Source organism: Myxocyprinus asiaticus, chromosome 4 (assembly GCF_019703515.2).
Source record: "Myxocyprinus asiaticus isolate MX2 ecotype Aquarium Trade chromosome 4, UBuf_Myxa_2, whole genome shotgun sequence".
Taxonomy (NCBI): domain Eukaryota; kingdom Metazoa; phylum Chordata; class Actinopteri; order Cypriniformes; family Catostomidae; genus Myxocyprinus; species Myxocyprinus asiaticus.
Genome location: NC_059347.1, coordinates 17,593,905 through 17,610,070, shown reverse-complemented (window position 1 = coordinate 17,610,070; position 16,166 = coordinate 17,593,905). Strand labels below are relative to the sequence as shown.

General features: G+C 37.2%; 1 protein-coding gene and 1 pseudogene across 2 annotated transcripts in view; both read right to left on the bottom strand.

Moving 5' to 3' along the window:
* The window catches only part of LOC127431842 (A-kinase anchor protein 10, mitochondrial-like), a 41,863-nt gene extending 38,805 nt beyond the window's left edge, over window positions 1-3,058 (bottom strand). The window contains exon 1 of one of the 2 annotated variants that reach the window (XM_051682450.1): window positions 2,624-3,058. In XM_051682450.1, the coding sequence (XP_051538410.1) occupies window positions 2,624-2,645 (22 nt within the window). In that variant the 5' untranslated portion in view covers window positions 2,646-3,058. The remainder of the gene's footprint in view (window positions 1-2,623) is intronic. The other variant, XM_051682441.1, reaches the window with a different exon arrangement.
* A 1,757-nt stretch (window positions 3,059-4,815) lies between these two features.
* Window positions 4,816-8,057, bottom strand: LOC127431883 (selenoprotein W-like; annotated as a pseudogene).
* Between the last annotated feature and the right edge of the window lie 8,109 nt (window positions 8,058-16,166).

The following is a 16,166-nucleotide window of genomic DNA, read 5'->3' as shown; positions in this document are numbered from 1 at the left end:
TTTGAACAACCAAAGACAGCAGGGAGGGTAACGAACTGTACATCATATAGATTCCAATAGTGTCATAAATAATTAAACAAATATTCAATATGATAATTAATACTATATGGCTAAATTACATCTGTTAATATTTTGTATTTACATGTATTTATGCACAGCCAGAGACAGCTGGAATAGGCTCCAACAGTACCCGCGACCCTACATAGGACAAGCGGCTATGGATGGATGATGCAAAGATTTCCTCAGAACTTTTTTTGTTTTTTTGCTAGTTCATTGCTAGTTAGTGGAGCTATGAGTTTATTCTTGCCGCTGTTACCTTTGGTCTTTTTGTAATACACTGTTTTATCCATTTATTTATTTTCTATTTTCTGTAAAGCTGCTTTGGAACAATATGTATTGTAAAACTGAAACTGAGTAGAGCCTGGAGAGCCTAAATGCAAAACTGATTTATAATTTACATCTCAAGTCCAACAGACTATTGAAAATGCAGCCCTTTCATCTCATCATCAAACATGCAATGATAAACATCCTTTGGCAATAACTCCTAAATTAATGCTAATGGAATTTCTATAGTATATGGGGACCAATCCTAATTGAATCAAGCAAGAATCAAATAAGAATCTTATAAGAAGCAATTAAAGGAAAAGTTCATCCAAATTCTCTCTTTTACTTGCCCTCATGCCATCCCAGATTGTGTTCTGCTGAACACAAATGAAGATTTTTAGAAGAATATTTCAGCTCTGTTGGTCCATACAATGCAAGTGAATGGTGACCAGAACTTTGAAGCTCCAAAATGCACATAAAGGAAACATAAAAGAAATCCATACGACTCCAGTGGATTAATCAATGTCTTCTGAAAAGTGCCAATCGATTTTGAATGGGAACAGACCAAAATATAACTCTTTTTTTCCTAAATAAATTTTGACATTAGCAATCTCCTTGGCGACTGTGATTAAAGTCCCTTTTCAAGGCAAGGCAGTCCACTCTGCGGCCATCTTTGGACCACTCTCGGGCAGCTATTTTCTATGGATACCTATTTTCCTATCTACCTGAATGGGTAAAAAAACGAACCCTCCAAAACAGGATATTTCAAATTAGCAGTAAAATCAGTCAACACCTTTATCATCAATTATGCTTCGTTAGCTCAGATCATGCAAAAAAAGAAAAAGAAAAAAAAACAAAAAGGCTGGTTCAGCTAATGTAGCATGTATTCCTGTGTTCTCGAGTTGACTAACTGGTGATGTTTGAATCTAAAAGGTGATTGGCTCTTTAACTTGTTTAAATTTTACATCCGCCATATATGCCGTTCCAATTTCGAAAGGTGCGTCCCAAACCGCACACTTCTGCGCTATTCTACCTTCAAAATGGAGCGTGGAATGTTGGACACTTCATGCACTCAGCGCATGCAGCTTGCCGTAGAGAGCAGAAGGGGCGGAGTTATCTGGCTGCGCTGCTGGTCTGACAAAAGAGTTGTAAATAATGAAGAATGTAGCAGCTGGCGAAACTTCAGTGGATACAGCACCTTACAAATGTGAGTTGAATGTTTTACCATCACCACAAGCTGTGTGAATATGTACGTTGTTTGAGACATAAGTGTTGAACTGATGTTGGCTAATGCACTAAAGCTAGCGGCAACACATCAGGTGCGTTTGAAACATCACTTCCGTCAGCTGTTAAACGCTTCCGTGTAGTAAAAACCATTAAGTGTTCCATTTGGGACGATACAACACTTCATACACTACATGTCTGAGTGCACAGTGTATAGCGTGTCATGTGGGACACAGTTTAACATTCATTTGAATTCAAGTGGTCCATCTTGGGCTAAATAGTCTCTGTCATGATTTCAAGCTCGACTACACTTCCTAGCGCTCTGCTCATGCATCAAGCACAAGAAACTGTAATCGAGCATGAAGTCATGATTATGAACAGAGACTGTAATGGTAAGACGTACAGTGAAAAAGAAGTTAACTTTTGGGTTTTTTCTCACCCACACGTTTCATATCGCTTCAGAAGACATGGATTAAACCACTGGAGTCGTATAGATTACATTTATGCTGCCTTTATGAGCTAATTGGAGCGTCAAAGTTCTGGTCACCATTCACTTGCATTGTATGGACCTACAGAGCTGAGATATTTTTCTAAAAACCTTCATTTGTGTTCTGCAGAAGAAAGAAAGTCATACACATCTGGGATGGCATGAGGGTGAGTAAATGATGAGAAAATTTTCATTTTTGGGTGAACTATTCCTTTAAGACCCAACTGGACAAATTGAAAATTATACTTTTGACTATTTTTTCCCGTCTATCCAGTAAAATCTTGATGATGATGATTTTCTGACATGAGTCTCAGACTTCTGACACCAGCACTACAGCATGTAACATTTTATAAACTTATGAAGGTGCAATTTTATTCATTGAACGTGCACTTGAACCAGGAACATCCTTTAACTTCTCTTCACGCTGTGAAAAAGATAGCAATGCATAAGAGGAAACAAATGGCCATTACTTAGAAAAAAAAAATACGTTTTGAATCACATTTCCATGCGGACACAAGCTCAGCATCGGTCCAGCAAAGCCCGAACTGTCCGGCGATCATCCCATCATCGGGCTGAACACTTCCTTACCTTTCCGCCTGAAAAACGACATGATGAATCTGAAGCTGTGAACGCTTGCTCAGCTCAGAGACAACATCCCGTGAACTCCTGACTCCCTTCATTCATAAGACTCCTTCACACGCAGCTTTCGCTGTGATAATCGACATCTGCGGTTACTGACAAAACCGAAAAACGTCCAATCCCTTCTCAGCTGGCCCGGTCGCCATATTGTCAATAAACGCTTCACTTCCGGAGTGTCAGCGGCGGCTTCTGCTGGAATCACGGGAAAAGACCTGACAAATGAAAAGACTTCATTCCCATTCAGGACACAGATGGAGTAACGTTGACTGCATTCATTTTTTGAGAAATGTACGGTTAATTAAGTTGAATGGGGTTGAAGCAGCGACAGCAGTGTCCTGCAGTGTGGCATGCTATACCACATCTAAAACAATATGTTTTGCGAATTCTTGTATAATTATTATAGCCTACATCGTGTTTTTATGACCTCCATCATATTAATTGAGAGACTGCTTTGAAAAAAGAAAACTTGTCAAACCACAAAACTAAATAATATCAAACTGCAAAAAAGCAAAGTGATTAAAATGGTAAGGAACTTTACCCTTTAAAGGAATAGTTTACCCAAAAATTTAAATTAATCTATCATTTACTCACCCTCATGCCATCCCAGGTGTGTATGACTTTCTTCTGCAGAACACAAATAAAGATTTTTAGAAGAATATTTCAGCTCTGTTGGTCCATACAATGCAAGTAAATGGTGACCAGAACAGTGAAGCTCAATAAATCACATAAAAGCATCATAAAAGTAATCCATACGACTCCAGTGGTTAAATCAATATCTTCTGAAGTGATATAATAGGTGTGGGTGAGAAACAGATCAATATTTAAATCTTTTTTTTTTTTTTTTTTTTTACTATAAATCTCCACCTTTGACCAGCTCCAACCATAAGGTGGATGAATATGAAAGTGGAAGTGTAGAGTTACAGTAAAAAAAAAAAATAATAAAATAAAAATACTTCAGAAGACATGGATTACTTCTCTGCTTCCTTTATGTGATTTTTTTGAGCTTCAGAGTTCTGGTCACCATTCACTTGCATTGTTAAAACCTATAGGGTCGAGATATTCTTCTAAAAATCTTCATTTGTGTTCAGCAGATATAAGAAAGTCATACACATCTGGGATGGCATGAGGGAGAGTAAATGATGAGAGAATTTTCATTTTTGGGTGAACTATCCCTTTAATCGCAATATTTTCCCAGTGAGTGAAGACATTTATTTTACTCATTGGGTAGCCCAATACAAAAACTCTATGCCTTTTCTACAATTGTTTTTTAAGTTAGTGAAAATATGTGCTTTATTTTTACACAATTGTAACTGGTGGGAAACAGCTACAGAGTTGAAAATTGCAATAAAGTAACCGTTTAATATTTGTTTGTTCTGAAATTCAAGTGTGAGAGGAAAGGAAATGATAAAGAATATACCAAGAATAAATGCATATTTCTTTTTAAATTTACTTTGTTTCATTTATTGCAAGTATGAAATCTGCAATTTTATAATGGGATTCAATCAGTTGCCTATTAAAAAACGAGGCTCTGTGTTTTTCCACCAGTCCAAATTTTTATCACTTACATGTTTACTTGTCCTTTGAGCATGATTTTTATGAGCCAGAGCAATCTTATTAATAAATGAATAATAGACACTTTAAACATTACATGCACCAAATGTGGTAGTTGTGTATTATAACATGGATTTTGTGTATAAAACGGATAGTTCCGGTCCTGGATGCTGATTGGTCAACATTTGTTTTATTCATGATAAAGCAGCTCTGACCTCTTCATGGAACTTCTGTTTGTATCACTGTGCAGCACCCATAGCTGACACTTATTCTGGTGGAAGGATGGTATTTAATGGAAATGGAAATAGAAATAGAAAATATTTATGAAAATTTGTGTCCTTAATATTTTTATTATGTGGTGACTGTTTAATAAAAGCAATTAAGCACTTGAGGCTGTGCCATATAGACATCATCTATCAAACCCCCTGCATCACTAATGCATACATAATTTTGTCAGTGTTATTAAAAATATACTTTACACCCCTATCAAAATTGTAGTCCATTAAATTTAGAACTTTCTGCCTTTTCTACAATGTTTTAGACATGCGTGAATGACTTCAATTATTAAATAAAGAACATCATAGAAAACATTTCACCATTAATCTCTTTATTGCATGAAAATCTTGAGAACAATGCCAACATATTTCTTAAACTTGTGCGTTATGACAGACGTAAACACACTGAAAAAAACAAACAAAACAAAAAAACCTAAGGATAAATCCTTTAATTTTACAGGTTCCCTTAATGTGGTTCCCAACCTTTAAAGACATAATCTAAAGCAGTTTAACATAGGGAGTTTCCCACTCTGAGAGTCTTCTCCGAGGAAGGGCAGAGAGCATCAAGCAACATCCATGCTGAAAACACTTTGGAGGTCACCATCATTGTTGCACTGCCTAAGAGACTAACACACAGAGAAGAAAAACTGCAGGGAGAATAGATACAGAATGAAAAAAAAAAGAGAGAGAGAGACAAAACATTATTGCAGAAGAAAGAGAGAAATACAAGACGGGAGTGGGTTAATGTGTATTTTGCCAGTATTTTATTCTCACCTCTATGATCAGCACATGCTTATTTTCCCATGGCCTTCTCAATGGCACTCACAATTGTTTTCATTTTTGAATCACTGTCAACAAATCCATTTCCATTCTGCCAAAGTAAGGATCAGGCAAATGTAAAATGTAACAGCCTTACTTTGCCATAGTTATAACTGTGTAGCAAACCAGTAAATAAATAAAACCTTATTCATACAGGTTACACCAGTGCAACATAGCAATGACATCAGACTAGTCTATTTTCATCCTGTTTTGGCTTTCATCAATTAAACTGCTATCAAGAGGAAATGTTGACAAAACCTAATAATGCAACATTCAAACTTTGTTTTTAGGTTAGCTCTGCTGTACTGTGCAATACTAAGAGCAGACGTGTAAGTGTACAATAAAACAGTTCAAGTATGCAGCACAAGAACACTTAAGTGATTAACTGTTTAAAGGCATGCACATTTCAGTTACATTATTGGAAAATGCAATATATAAAACTGTGCTCTACACTCTTACCTTCTTTGAGTGCACCAACTTGCCGTTTACTTCCACCTCAAACCACCCTGTTGTAGAGGGTGTGCCCTCACCTGTCTGGAAATTGACAGTCAAATGAGATGGGAAGATAAATATGCAGAAACATTGGATATTAAAAGTTCACCCAAAAATGAATATTCTCTCATCATTTATGCACCCTCATCCCATCCCAGATGTGTATGACTTTCTTCTTCTGAACAAAAAAGATTTTTAGAAGAATATTTCAGCTCTGTTGGTCCATACAATTCAAGTGAATGGTGATCAGGCCTTTGTAGCTCAAAAATGTACATAAATGCATCATAAAAGTAATCAATAAGACCCCAGTGGTTAAACTGGTTCAGTGGTTGACTGATTCCAGAGATGTTTGCGCTGCTGCGTGTGCAGACAGTGTATTGTTTCCTTAATTGTTATGAAAGAGTTGAGGCAGAACAAGTGGAGCAGCATTCTGCACCATCAGATAGGTGTGGGTGAGAAACAGGTCAATATTTAAGTCTTTTATTTACTATAAATCTCCACCTTTGAGCAGCCCCAACCAGGTGGCGATATGCATGAAGAATGTGAATCACCAAAAAACAAAAGATGAAATTGGAAGTGTAAGGGAAGATTAATAGTAAAAAAGGACTTAAATATTGATCTGTTTCTCACCCACACCTATCATATCACTTCAGAAGACATGGATTTAAACACTGGAGTCTTCTGGATTACTTTTATGCTGCCTTTATGTGATTTATGGACCTTCAGATTTCTGGTCACCATTCAATTCCATTGTATGGACCAACAGAGCTGAGATATTCTTCTAAAAATCTTTATTTGTGTTCAGCAGAAGAAAGAAAGTCATACACATCTGGGATGGAATGAGGGTGAGTAAATGATGAGAACATTTTCATTTTTGGGTGAACTATTCCTTCAAGCTTCGTGCATTTGTGTAAGCATTTAACAAAGTATGTTTCTAATAAAAAATACAGCACATACAATCTCAAGTTCGCCTGGGAATTCATCCTCAAGCAACGTCTTGAGTTTTGTGAACTATAAAAAGAAGAAGGAGAACATGTTCATAAAGCATGTAAACAGTATCCCACATACACCGATCAGCCACAACATTAAAACCACATGCCTAATATTGTGTAGGTCCCCCTCGTGCCATCAAAACAGATAATCATTGGATTCACTGGAAACAAATTTGATCTAATCAGCCAATCGTGAGGCAGCAGTGCAGATACGGGTCAGGAGCTTCAGTTAATGTTCACATCAACCATCAGAATGGGGAAAAATGTGATCTCAGTGATTTGGACTGTGGCATGATTGTTGGTGCCAGATGGGCTGGTTTGAGTATTTCTGTAACTGCTGATCTGCTGGGATTTTCACACACAACAGTCTCTAGAATTTACTCAGAATGGTGCCAAAAACAAAAAACATCCAGTGAGCAGCAGTTCTGTGGACGGAAACGCCTTGTTGATGAGAGAGGTCAACAGAGAATGACCAGACTGGTTCAAACTGACAAAGTCTACGATAACTACAATTGTGGTGAGAAGAATATAGGGTTGGCGCAGTTTTGGTTGCAGGAGGGGGACCAACACAATATTAGGCAGGTGGTTTCAATGATGTGGCTGATCAGTGTATATTATATTAGTATAACGTGTGAATGAGTCAATAACACTTACCTTGGGCCTGTACCCTCATCCACCACTAGGAGAGGACAAAATAGAAAGCATTTTAGATGGTATTCAGCTCATAACTCAAATTGCATGACGATGTAATAATGGTTTTCCTCCTCTGGGACTGTTTGGACATGTTGCAGATATCACGCGAGCTTGTGGTTTGTTATGCAAACAGACAGTACTGCAGTTGCTGAACAAGGAAACACACGGGTCCGCCTATCAACCGAACAGGCTGCTCTTCTTTCCTGATTACTTTTTATCTGACATGCACGACAATACAGATTATTAAACTAGCTTTTATCAGCTCTGCATTCACTAGCATTTGAAATCAATTTAGTTTTTCGAATCGAAGCTATTTGGATATTGTACCTCAGTCAAAAGTCCCAGTTTTTAAATAGCAGCAACATACTGTACATAAATAGCACAATGACCTACCAGTAGATTATATGAACTTTAACAGCCATCCTGAGAGTCGCGGCGGTTCCTGACCAGATCCAGAGATGTTTGCGCTGTTGCGTGTTCAGACAGCGTACTGTGGGAATTGCTTTCAGTTCTGGGAGATATTTCGCTGCTGTTTCCTTGACTGTTATGAAAGAGTTGAGGCGGAGCGAGTGGCGCTGAATTTATACACCAGCAGCAGAATAAAGCCAAAAAAACAAAGTCTTTTTAGCAAGTCAGGTCACTCGGCGGCCATTTTTGGAACGTTCTCGAGCAGGCTCGGCAGCTATTTTTCTACGTAAACAGGCGGCATGCAAGTGCAGCTCCTATCTACTTGAATAGGGAAAAACCGAAATCTCCAAAACGATTGGTCAAGATTACGAGAAAAGAACATATTTCAAATCAGCAGGAAAATCTGACAACACTGGTATCATAAATTGTGCTTCTTTTTTGTCTCAGATAACGCAAAAAAATAAATTTAAAAAATGCCATTTTACCTGCTTTAGCTAATGAGCATGCGCGTTTTCGAGTTGATTGACAGGCGATGTGTATATCTGAAATATGATTGGCTCTTTTACCTGTAAGGCGGCACTTCCTTTCTACGTCTGTTGGGCGTTCCAATTTCTCCTATTCATTTAAATAGAAGTGGCCCGTCTCTGCTAAATAATCTCTGAGAAAACACACCCAAGCTTTACTTTATTTACTTGTTCACACTGCAGTCATGGATTTACAACAAAAGGGGATTTTAAATAGAGGCCTAAATTATATACAGTGGTCATTTTGGAAACTTAATGACAGATTTCTAATACCTTTTTCTGATTTAGGAGAAATACTAAACTAAAAATAATCAACAATTTTGTAATCTACCATTGTATTGGGCTGATGGGCACATCTTAGATGTAAATCTGTAAATCATATTTGTTGTGTAATGTTGCACAGTGCACTCAAAGTCTGAGACATCATATAGATTAAAATATCTTCGGCTGCAGACCATAAACATGTAGTTACAGGTCTTCCATTTAGGTGCAGGTATTTATTGAAACGCTGTCATTTGAAGAAAAAAAATCAGTTGATAACTTCAATATGAAACACGATATGGTAAAAATATTAAAGATCTGCAACATCTTTACTAGTTGACTTGTGTGCCCACATAATGTGGTGTCGTCATATCAACAGTCTCAAGGGCGTTAGTCCAAGACGAGCTGTTCCCAACCCTTAGGTTATCTAAAACCACCAACACAACAACCTGTCTTTTGAGATTCTTTTGCTATATGAATTTCAACTTGAAGCTTTCACACGTGGTTCAGGCATTTTAGGGGTGAGTATATTTTCTTATCTATACACTGAGTTTAGTATTGTTCCTAACTTAAATGTTGAATAAAGAACAAACCTTTGCATCTTGTAAAGACCCCATGAAATCTAAATTTTTCTTTAAACTTTGAGGCCATCTGTCACTGATTCTTCATATAAGGGACAAAGCATGTTTAAAATCTTAGTTTGTATTTTTTAATTCTAAATTAATTCCAAACGGACATATTTGTAGACAAAAGGTCTCAGCTAATGAACCACTGACAGAGTTGACATGTTGAAGCTGTGACCGCAGAGACTCAAACATTGCTTGTTTAAAATCTGAAAATTACCAGACCATGTGTCCTACTGTTGCATCCACCATGAGCAGGAAGTGGGAAAAGAGTACTCAGAGTTATAGCTGACCATGACATTGGGCGATTTCCAATAGGAAGTGAGCATCCCCATGCCCTGCTCACTCCGAAGGGCAGAGCCCTTGAAGTGCGAACTCTGGAGGGAGCAAGGCACTCGTGTCTCATAATGTGGATGTTTGGAACACACTCATAGCCGCGGGAAGTAGGGATGCTGGGGGTGCTGCAGCACACCCTGTTAAGTGCTGTAAAACCATCATATTCTGTGTTAATCTCATTAACGAAAGCAATGACGAATTTGTTAAGGGGTATTTTTGTTATTTCCACAGCAGCAGCCAACCCTAAACTCCCCAGCACCCACCCCCCATCCCACTGTTCAAAATCCATTCCCGCAGCCTTGAACACACTTTGCGAAGGGAGCGATGAAAGACAATGTCAGTTCCTCTTTATCGTCACCTGGAATGTTACCATGACAACGCAGTGCAGCAACTTATACATTATTGCAAAATTGGTCTACTTTCAACTTTATACTCTTCGCTGATTCCTGCATGTAGTCACATTTAACTAACATAGCTACTATTAGTGCAATAACAAACCTTATTTAAACCTCATATTTAATATTTACTGTATGCATGATGAAAATGTGTGTAATATATCACAAAACAACTTTAATATTTCTATAATATTTAATATATTAATATTTTTTATAATTAATATTTCTACTTACATTTATACATGAACTCATACACTCCCGCCATCTAGATTTAAGTCGCGAGGACTCACCACCCTGGGTCACGTGGTCATAAACGGTAATATTACTTCCTTGAAGTGACCATCGCATGTACCCGTGGCTAAAGCCCTTGTGGAAGGGCCCTTCGTGGAGGGGTCGAGTTGCTCACTTTCGTTTGGAACACCCCTTTGTGTGGCATCCCCTTCCCGCAGTGCCCTTCAAGGGCGCAAAAATGCCATTTGGAATTCGTCCATAGTCTGATTTTTTCAGGATTATAAAAAAAATATGTAAAGTGAGGACACAACTTTGAGGCAGATTTTTTAATGTTTTAATATAATTTAAAGTTTACTGTATGTATTGTTTGATATATTACAGATTCCTACCTGTCATTTGATATTTATATTTATGAATTTATTGCATTTTTAAATACTTTGTTTGGAAGTTTAACATTGTGACCTCTTGGTGGGGACAGGTTATATAACGTGCTTTCAAGTATAGAGCATGCATTTAAAAAAATTATAATGAAATTATTTAAAAATATAAGTAATGAATGCCCTGAGTATACAATGTTCCAGTATTTTTATTATTATGAATTTCTTGATTTTTAACATAAAAATGTCTTTTGTATGTAAGATGTGTTTTGTCCCTTATCTCAAGAATCAGTGGTATACTAGTGTACACTTAAAAGTTGAAACAAATAACATTATACTGATATTGAAATTTAAAATTAATAGACTTTCCCGCCAAACACCCACAAGTGAATAACACAATGGAGTCGGCCTCCCTGCACTCTCAAACTATTCAAATATATATATATATATCTGAATATTTTTCAATATTCTTTAAATATATTGATCGTACACTTATAATCAACATAAAAATAGTTCTATATTTTTCCATCGTATCGCAATTCATCAAGACGGTGAGTACACATTCGTGTACCTTTGCATCAAATCAAAGTTTGTACTAGTGTTGTGATTCACCTCGGAGGTGGTTGGTTTGGTTCATGGCTTTGAACTCTTTTATGGAGGATTTTATCTTTCAGAGAATTCTTTGTCAAGCCAACATCAAAGTTTGTCTTGACAAACTTTAACAATCTAGTTGTCTCTATTCTCAGTGTCCGAGCTCTTGCGCCTTCTTTTGGAGTGTGGCACCAGATGTGCAGGCAGCTCATGAGGGAGCCCAAAGCCCTCCAACTTTATCTCAATAAGATGGCTGGCCCAAGCAAACTCATCATCATCTAACATGCCATCACAGTCCACATCTGATAATTTCCAGATTCGTCCCAGGACTGAGCTAGGCAGACGAGTCCTCATCATCCAGTCCTTCATTTTAGACTCACTCAGCTTGCCCTCATGGGGTGAGAGGTTGTAAAAGATCTCATCAAACTTTGGCTTATATTTTGATACCACTCATTCTTCATTTGAGACATGATCACTTTCTGCATTGGATCCACTGTGATAAAAGGGGTTGTCTTCTATAAAAGGCCCCCTGTTGGTCCCTAAAAAGGCTCCTCCTTGCACCACCAGTTGGTTAGCTGCTTCCTGTTATTCTTGGCATAGTAGAGGTATCAGCTGGGCAATGTCAGAGTTTTGGAGCTCGTACAAACCAGCTAAGAGCTTCAGCTTGAGGCATTAAAACTTGGCAAAATCATAACTCATTAGTCGCTCTTGTGTGTATGTGTAAATAAAAATGTGTATCAAACCACATATACAGCTTTTAATGTTAAAATGTATTAGTAAATGTTGAAATAAAAATTAACAATAATGAATAAATACTGTTAACTATTGCGTTAACTGATATTAACATATACAAGCATATAGTAATGTTTTCCCATAACTTTGAACTCTCATGCTCTTTACTGAAATTAAGGGGGGAAAACATATTGATTGTTGTAAATTGTAGTGATTGTAGTTCATGCTTGAAGTATACTTGATGAGAATACTTGAACAGTTAAACACCTGCATCTTTGTGCAATCTGGAAAATCCCCTGGATTCTTGAGAAGATTATGAGAAGGTCATAGATAAGATCTCACTTCTTTTTACATCTGCAGAAAACTAAAAGCATCTCTTCTTTTAGAGTGCTAATGATGTAAGCGTGAGTCTGTGGGTGAAGGAGTGAAATAAGAGAAGCCACATAAATGTTTTAGCACTCTATCTACATATCTACTGACCACAACAAAACAAGCAGGCACATGCAGTTTAGAGGAATTGCAGAACTACATTTTAATTATAAAGTGCATTTTCTCTCAAAAAGACACTTTCCACACATACATTTATTTGCTACCATCTTCAAGTGAACGGCTCCCACATTTTTGAGCAAAAGCACCTCCTGTAGGTATGTCACACATTGTGTAACAGTGACAAAGCACAATTTTCTGGTCATCAGGACCCAAATTAATTAAATGAAATGAGGCAGACATAGGTGAATCTAACATAAAGATAGGTCACATTTCACACCAAAATCAAATAAAAAAAAAAGTAATACATTATATTTTGCCAAAAGAAACTGAATTTTTTCAGGACATGTTTTTTCACTGTTATCCCTGAAGTTGTTTTAACCCTAATAAATTAGACACACTAAACATAAATCCTAACATATTATCTCCATTACCCAACTGTTCTGAATTAGGTGGACAATTTCCAAGAATTTCCAATTTCCGGCTATATATCCAAGATATATATATATATATATAAAATCTGCCCGCATAGCATGACGTTTAGTCCAAATGGGCTACCTAATTCTGATCAATGATTAAGACTATGAGACCATCGATAACATCATCAGTGACCATAAACTGTATCAGTGAGTGAAATAGTCACAAGGCAACCCAAAATGACAACATGATAGAGCTACATGAAAAAGTAAAGGTAGAAAGTGAGTTTCTCCATCATTTCCAAGTCTTCACTGGATGATTATTTGATACTTGAAGTTTGACTGAAAGACCTGTAATTATGTTTGCACTCATGTTTTCCAAAATCTTAAAACTCATAGATCCTTTTTAAAAATACCAGATTTAAAATTTCATTTCAGGAGGGGGCCTGGGTAGCTCAGCGAGTTTTGACGCTGACTACCACCCCTGGAGTCGTGAGTTCGAATCCAGGGCATGCTGAGTGACTCCAGCAAGGTCTCCTAAGCAACCAAATTGGCCCGGTTGCCAGGGAGGGTAGAATCACATGGGGTAACCTCCTCGTGGTCACGATTAGTGGTTCTCGCTCTCAATGGGGCATGTGGTAAGTTGTGCGTGGATTGCGGAGAGTAGCATGAGTCTCCACATGCTATGAGTCTCCGCGGTGTCATGCACAACGAGCCACGTGATAAGATGCGCAGATTGACGGTCTCAGAAGCGCAGGCAACTGAGACTTGTCCTCCACCACCCGGATTGAGGTGAGTAACCGCGCCACCACGAGGACCTATTAAGTAGTGGGAATTGGGCATTCCAAATTGGGGAGAAAATAGGATAAACATTTTTTTTTTTTTTAAAAAACATTCATTTCAGGCTTTTGGACTCCACTGTAGTTTTCATATTACTTAATTGTTTTCTTTATAGCTTTATCAGTTTTTACCTTTTTGTTTTTATTTATTTATTTTTTTACTTCAGTTAAGACAAAATTACAAGGTCTATGCTCAGCTATAATATCATATTGCAGCACTGTGATTTGGAGTGTTTACATAATTACAGATGAATCCATGTTGATTGTGTTGCCAGTTAGCTTCATTATAACTGCAAAAGCATTCCTTAATGAAGAGAAGATCATTTGTAACCCTCAGAAAAACAAACGTACCTCAATATTTCCAGTGTACAGCGAGGATTCTCCAGTCCAGCAGAGAGCAGCATCACTCCTGAGTCTCCTACTTTATTCCCAGACAGATTTAGCAGTCTCAGGTGTGAGGGGTTTGATCCCAGAGCTGAAGCCAGAACAGCACAACCCTCATCTGTGACACCGCAATATCTCATCCTGCAGAGAACAATGCCATATTTTTCATTCTTCAACATAACTGTGCTGAGACACTGTGTGTATATTGTAATTTTATTTGATAAAAATTGTTTTATATGTTGATTTAGATTCTAAGCCTCTGGTTTGGTTTCACTAAAACTAAAAATGAATTGCTACCAGATCGTATGCAACTATATAGTTTATCTAACCTCAGTATTTCCAGTGTACAGTGTGGATTTTCCAGTGCAGCAGAAAGCAGCATCACTCCTGCATCACCTAGATTATTCTCAGACAGAGTCATCTCTTTCAGGTGTGAGGGGTTTGTTCTCAGGGCTGAAGCCAAAGCAGCACAAGCATTATCAATAATATTACACCTCCACAAGCTGCAGAGAAAACAACAATGCACTTAACTCTCTCACCAAATCAGAACATACAGCACAGATCAGCAGAGAAGTCTTTAAACAACAGAGACTTTATCTATATCTACTAATTTATCTAATTCAAAAAAAGTAAATAATACTCTTGCACTTATACACTTTCTTACACTGTTACAATAACTATTTAATTCCATAAATACTTTACATTTCAAGATATGATCAGAAATATCAAAACAAAACTTCAACAGAATCAAATGTTAGTCAGCAGATAAAGGCAAAACAAGCAATATATAAATTGCTTGTAATTTTTCACTTGCATTATGACATTTGCAGTTATCCACATTTTAAGGATTAAAGGTCCATTTTAAAGGGTTCACCCAAAATGAAAATAAAAGCAGCACAAAAGCAATCCTCCAGTGGTTAAATCCATATCTTCAGATTCAGAAGTGATATGATAGGTGTGGGTAAGAAACAAATCAATATGTAAGTCCTTTTTTACTGAAAATCTACACTTTCACTTCCACATTCAACCATCTACTGGTCAGTACTGGTCAAAGATGGAGATTGATAGTAAAAAAGGACTTAAATATTGACCTGTTTCTTACCCACACACATCATATCACTTCTGAAGACATTAATTTAACCACTGGAGTCATGTGGATTACTTTTATGATGTATTTATGTACATTTTTGAGCTACAAAGGCCTGATCACCATTCACTTGAATTGTATGGACCTACAGAGCTGAAATATTCTTCTAAAAATCTTCATTAGTGTTCTGCTGAAGAAAGAAAGTCATGCACATCTGGGATGTCATGAGGATGAGTAAATGATGAGAGAATTTTAATTTTTCTGGGTGTACTATCCCTTTAAGATCTGGATCCAGTTGCTGTCACTAAGGGTTTTAATTATTTTGCAGCTGGCCCAGACCTATTTCAGAAGAAATTCAAACTGAAGAAGAAGAAGAGTACTTACATTTACATAGAAGATGAATTTTATGGTTTCACAGGCAGGTCACATCCCTGAGGCAGAATGTGTAAAACCGGTAAATTAATGGAATTATAAAAAAGGGACGTGGTGGCCCACAAAAGCACAAACTAAGCACTTCCTCTCATGTTCATTCAAACCTAACCCAAACTGAACTCGAACACGTGAATCCACACTATTTAATTACTATAATCTCTCTTTAACTTACTCAAAAACATGATAGAAAACGTGATTAATACTACCAAGGTATGTTAAAACATATCAAATGGCACACTGCTACATATTCAAACACTATTCAGTAACGAGTCACGACTCGAATGAATCGCAAATGAATGCACCATTGCGAAATGAATCAGTGAATCAAGATCCAAAGAACCGATTCCCTCCGCGCGCTTCTTGCATCGTCACGTTAGCATTCAAACTCGTGACGGGACACGTAAGACGCTTGATAAATAAAAAATGTAATTGTTGATTTGTAACTGTAAAATATCGTTGTACTGACATAAACTGGACTTCAGTCTGGGTTTACATGTAGAGATTTGATTTTGTACTAGAGATTTATGTTTCACGTGCGATTTATGTGT